The 5,427-nt window shown below is 36.7% G+C and overlaps 1 protein-coding gene across 1 annotated transcript; it reads left to right on the plus strand.

Annotated features, from left to right (window-relative positions):
- Window positions 1-2,321: 2,321 nt before the first annotated feature.
- On the plus strand, window positions 2,322-4,285 carry LOC116126547 (21 kDa protein-like). The gene is made up of 2 exons (XM_031412225.1): window positions 2,322-2,589; window positions 3,768-4,285. The coding sequence occupies exons 1-2, from the start codon at window positions 2,322-2,324 to the stop codon at window positions 4,283-4,285; spliced, it is 786 nt and encodes a 261-aa protein (XP_031268085.1).
- The last annotated feature ends 1,142 nt before the right edge of the window (window positions 4,286-5,427 follow it).

Raw genomic sequence — 5,427 nt, forward strand, 5'->3', positions numbered from 1 at the left:
CGGACCCTAAATTATTCATGAATATTTGTTTCTATCATGTCAACTTCAATCATCGTACTCGGTCGAATTGAGAACTGTATGATTAAGTTTCTCCCATTTTAGATTAAAAAAAAAAAAAAAAAAAGTGAAACATATATATCTTCTTATTACAAGTATTGATTAATAAATTTGATTTTCTTTCAATTGTTTATATTAGTTAACCAATTAATCATAATTGATCAATGAATTTTAAGTTGAAGACTGCTAAGGCACTAGAATTTTTCTATATATACTTATTTCTAAATTGGAATGGAGGGCTACATTGCCTTCACTTGACATAATATATAAGAAATGTTAATGTGGTTTGTCATAGAATTCTCAATAAAATGGATATAAATTGGGAAAAAAAAAAAAAATACCCTTTATGAATTGTATATAATTATATGATTGTTGATACTTGATTTTGACACCAACGACTGCACGTGTAAAGTGCTAAGCGGACTTAGAAATTACACGTAATATGGAAATGTGCAACGAAAGAATAAACAAGAGACAATTTTTAAAGTGGTTCGGATGATCAAAAGCAAATCTTACATCCATTATATTTATATTGATGGACGATTACAGTCAAGTCGTGGGTAGCAAGCTGAGTTACAATCTAGAGAGAGAATTTAAATACAGAGAGAGAGTCTGCTCTTGGAAGATTAAAAATGAACAGATCCCGTAAATGAGAAAGGAGCTCTCTATTTATAGTCGAGGGATTCAAGGTAATAATCATGATTTTGCTGTTAGGTAGGTGTGGTACAATTCCTAACTTGCTTCTTATTGGTTGACCGTACAGGAGATTTCCTTAAATCGCGTAATGCTTGGCAGGTGGACAATTCCTAGCCACTCACAAGCCAAGCTTTCACCTGTCATGTTGACGATAGCCTTACTTCTTCTGTCCTTGTGCGATGTGGCAGCGTCTGGATAGCACAAAACCTTCCTGAACTCTGATTGGCCCTTGCTGGCGTGAGCTTACGTCAGCTCTGATTTTTTTAAGCATAACATAAGCCCCCCCAATTCTTAAGGTTTAAGGATTGAACCTTGAGAACTTCATAATTATGTCGTCACCTGACTTATCCTGAGTGACGCTTGATCGAGCTGTAAGGAGACAAGCAGTTAAGATGATGTGAAACTAGTGGTTCAACCTGACCAGTGAGCTGTAAGGAGGTCACACATAGGTCTCTAAGAATAACACAAGCAACTTGAGGCAGCCTTCCTCCATAGGTTCAACGACCTAGGTCGAACCCTGCTCAGTGCTAGACCAACATACTTTGGACTTCATCCGTCGCTCATGACCTGAAAATACTTAGCAAATTTTTGCCAAAAACAAGGGGTCACATCGTCTTGAAATTGATATATGAAGAAAAGTGTTTTACTTGAATGACCTTTTTAGATGTTATCCGCTGTGCTTGACAGCTAGTTTGGTCAATAAAGTAAACTTTATTTTGATAGACGTGTCTCTTGCACAATAAGTGACAGCCATACATATTAAATGCAAGTTATATTGAAACGACATTCCTTTTCAGAGCATTAAATGTGGATGAGGGCGTATTTATTGTGGAGGAGATAACCGCATCGACGCTTGGTTACTCCAATGGAGGGAAACGTCGATTGGCACCCACGAAGCATGAAGGTTACTCTTCGTGTGGATTAACGACACGTGGTCATAATCAATGGCGAGAAACATATCCCGCCCAAGCGTCACTTGCTAGGGAAACCAATCGTCATCTTTTCCCTTATAAAACCCCAGGTTCGCTTCAAGTTTTATCATAGAACTTACATTTTCAAAGAGAAAAGCAAAGCTCTTGCACTTATGAAATCAATATTTTCTTCTTCCAGTTGATACGCACTCTTCGTTACTATAGGAAGTTCGTCCCTAGCAGTAAAGAGGTAAGGAGGACCCTTCTTCATTTTCCTCTTTTATTTCTGTTAAAAGCTTGACTTTACAGTAATGGTGGGTATGAACTGCCTGGTAAACCTATACGATGCATGTTTCTGGATAGTGGTAAAAAGAGAACTTTTTTTTTTTTAAAAAGTGAAAACTTGGGGCACAGATTCTTGGGAATTCATTCTCAAGGGTTTTTAGGGTTTTTCTAGAGGTTAAGAAAGGTAAATTATGGTTTCTTTTGCTCTTCCAAGTCATCATATAAGACATTATACGGAGATTGAGTCATCTCTGCATGTTACCCATTTTTCAGACTTTAGGAGCAATGGACACTTCAGGGACCAAAGCAGCTGAGGGGACGAGCTCGTAAGCGTCGAATACCTCAGCGGGTCCTGTGCGAGAGACATTATCAATGGCCACTCAAGACGAGATACAGAAAGCGGTGGACCAGTTCACACTTAACATAGATGTCTACCAGCACATGACGTACACAACTCAGAATCCCCCAGAGGGAATGGCTACGTTCTCCGAGGCGATCTTTAAGTGTGGGGCGTTGATACATTTTCACCCCTCCATCAGATCGATCCTCTATCACTTCGAGGTCGCACCATTGCAATTGACGCCTAATGCGTATATGATAGCGATTGCTATGTATATCGCATGTAGCGAAAATGGTCTTGGTAAGTTGACAGCGCTGGAGCTCGCATACACTTATTATTTGAAGAAGAGTAAAGATAAAGACTTTCTTTACCTCTCAAAGCGATCTTCGATCGAGGGAGGAATATTTGGTTACCCTAGTAATATCGGGGCATATGAGACCAAATTTTTTTTTTTTTTTTTTGCATACGATGATGTTTGTCAATTTAGGGAGCCGAGTAGGCTTTCCTTTCCTTTGATTTGCGAACTGCCCCTTTTTCTTCAGCTCCTCTTCAATAGGTGAAATTAACAAACTTTTTTTCTCCTTAGAGAAAATAAGACGACTAGGTCGACGGCTCTGATAGACTTTAACTACATTGTGACATTCGATCGTCTACCCGAACAGAGTCATGACGCAAGACTGCTCGTGACTATTGCCAACTTGCGAAAGTACGGTTTCTTCAAACCAAAAGCATCTTTGGAACCCCTAGCCGGTAAGTATCTTCACACTTAGGACCTTTTTTTTTTTTTTTTTTTTNTGTTCAATTTAATTAACTTCTCATAAACCGTCCCTAAATTTTCTTTTCTTCTATGATGCTATAATCCAAATTGGAATATTTTCCTTCCCCTTTAAATAATTGTATCTATCACAGTCCTTATCTCTTGCCTTTGTTCCATTCCAATAATTCAAAAAACGACATACTATGAATTGATTGGTTATGAGAAAAATTATTTTTTGTTTTTTCTAGTAATTATTTCATTTTTGATATTGAGAATTTCGATATGCCTCTATCAAATATTTTTGTCTACTGTGCATGCATGTTAGACGAGGACGACGAGGATGACAATTGTTTGCATCTCTTCCTTTCCTAGATAAACAATTAATTGCTTATTTCCTCGCAATTTCTGATCTTAGAATCTTCATCCATTTTCAGTGTGTATAGATCACCCTTACTCTATCTCTTTTGCCCTGAAATAGTGGTCTTCTGTTACCCATCCAATAATTGAAGAAATTGTGCCCCACAATTGCATTTAAATTAGGTCATATTACCCTATAAAAGGTGACATTATAAGAACCCTTCTCTCACCATCCATTAATTCAAATATATATCCTACTTCGCTACCATGGAATCTTTCAAATGTTCAAATCTAAACTCTTGCCATGGCCTTGCCTCTATATTCATTTTATTACTCTTTTCTACTACAACATGATGCTTGCCAGCAAGATTACAACAATCCCAATTAAATTCAAGTATTGAATTTATTAAAAATTCATGTGGGTCAACAATGTATCCTAATATATGTTACAAGACACTCTCATCTTATGCAGGCACCATAAAGACAAATCCAAGAGAGTTGGCGAATGCAGCCCTGTCGGTGAGCCTGAAAGAAGTGCAGTCTACTTCTGCATTGGTACAAAAGTTTTCGAAAGGGCGTGACTTGAGGCCTAGAGAAGCCGGTGCCATAAGGGATTGTGTGGAGACGATAAAAGACTCGGTTGATGACCTGCAACAATCTTTGGCAGCAATGAAGGATCTAAAAGGCCCTGAATTTGAATGGAAAATGAGTGATATATTAACTTGGATGAGTGCTGCTTTAACAAATGAAGATACGTGCATGGACAATTTCGAAGGATATGGCATGAATGTGAAAATTAAGGACACTGTTAGAGGATGCATTGTAAGGGTTTCGCAGTTAACTAGCAATGCTTTAGCCTTCATTAATAAACTCAAATACTAGTACTTTAACTTTCTGATTAAATTAATTTATTTATGTTTTGATCCAGTAGCTATATCTATATGAATTATATATATATATATATTATATATATATAATATATATATATATATATATATATATATATGCATGTAGCGCAATGCTTCTTTAATTAATATTGTTTATGATTTCTTGAATGCCTCATTGAAAGCAAATTAATGAAATGCATGGTGTGCATGGGAAAAGAAAAAACTTTTTTGTAAACATCCTTCTTAATTTAAAACATTTATTTCTGTTTTGGAATCGTTTAGACATTTGACAAGCCTTGCCATCAATAGTATCGTTTGCTGGAGCCCATCGTTTTAGTTGATTGCTTTATTTGTTCTAATTGTTCAATATGCACATCTGACATTGCTGGAGTTATCTACTATTCAAATTCACATGAACGAGAAATAAAATTAACCATCTTAGGGCGCCTGATGGTAAAAATGTAAAAGAAGATTCTATAAACTTTTGAGTTTGTGTCCTCGCAGACTTTAATAGAGGTGACCACTGAAGGGTTATCGGTCGTAAGATTAGTTTATGTGCATGCAAACTGGTACAAACTTCTCGACAAACAAAAAAAAATCGAATCAAATCAAATTGGAGAACTTTTTAGTGAATTTCCAGAATATATGCAGCAAGAAACTTATATTTGTATAAATTCTATTAAATGGAGTACACACACACACATTATACAATTACAAACAACCTCACTATACTTCACATACTAATTCTGAGGTCTGAAAACCTCTTACTTTTTTCTTGCAGCAACCATGGCATGTCAAGCGGCGGCTTGGCCAACCGCGCAGCCGAGATTTTAATAAGAAATATACATAATATATCTTTTTTTTTTTATAATTATAACATGAACAGAAGCATAACTATTGATCAAAGACAAGGCATTGCTAGTCATGTGACAATGTTCACATTCGGCTTCTACCCCATTTTCCCATTCATGTATTACCTTCAAAGCCACTCTGCAAGTGGTTTCGTCAGTCAAAGCAAGCACTAACCCAAGTCTGTATATCACTCATCATAAGCTCAAATTAGAAGCATTTATCTGACCCCACTCACCAATAGACCATCCTGATCTCATCAACTGAATCACTCAGCTCCTCTAGCAA

Source organism: Pistacia vera, unplaced genomic scaffold, assembly GCF_008641045.1.
Source record: "Pistacia vera cultivar Batoury unplaced genomic scaffold, PisVer_v2 Contig180, whole genome shotgun sequence".
NCBI lineage: Eukaryota > Viridiplantae > Streptophyta > Magnoliopsida > Sapindales > Anacardiaceae > Pistacia > Pistacia vera.

What these genes read in the sequence shown, in the direction of transcription:
- LOC116126547 (XM_031412225.1), top strand. Translation starts at nt 2,322, where the DNA reads ATGGCCACTCAAGACGAGATACAGAAAGCGGTGGACCAGTTCACACTT. An exon ending in ATGTAGCGAAAATGGTCTTG is followed by an intron (nt 2,590 to 3,767) that starts GTAAGTTGACAG and finishes GATGCTTGCCAG; the next exon opens with CAAGATTACAACAATCCCAA.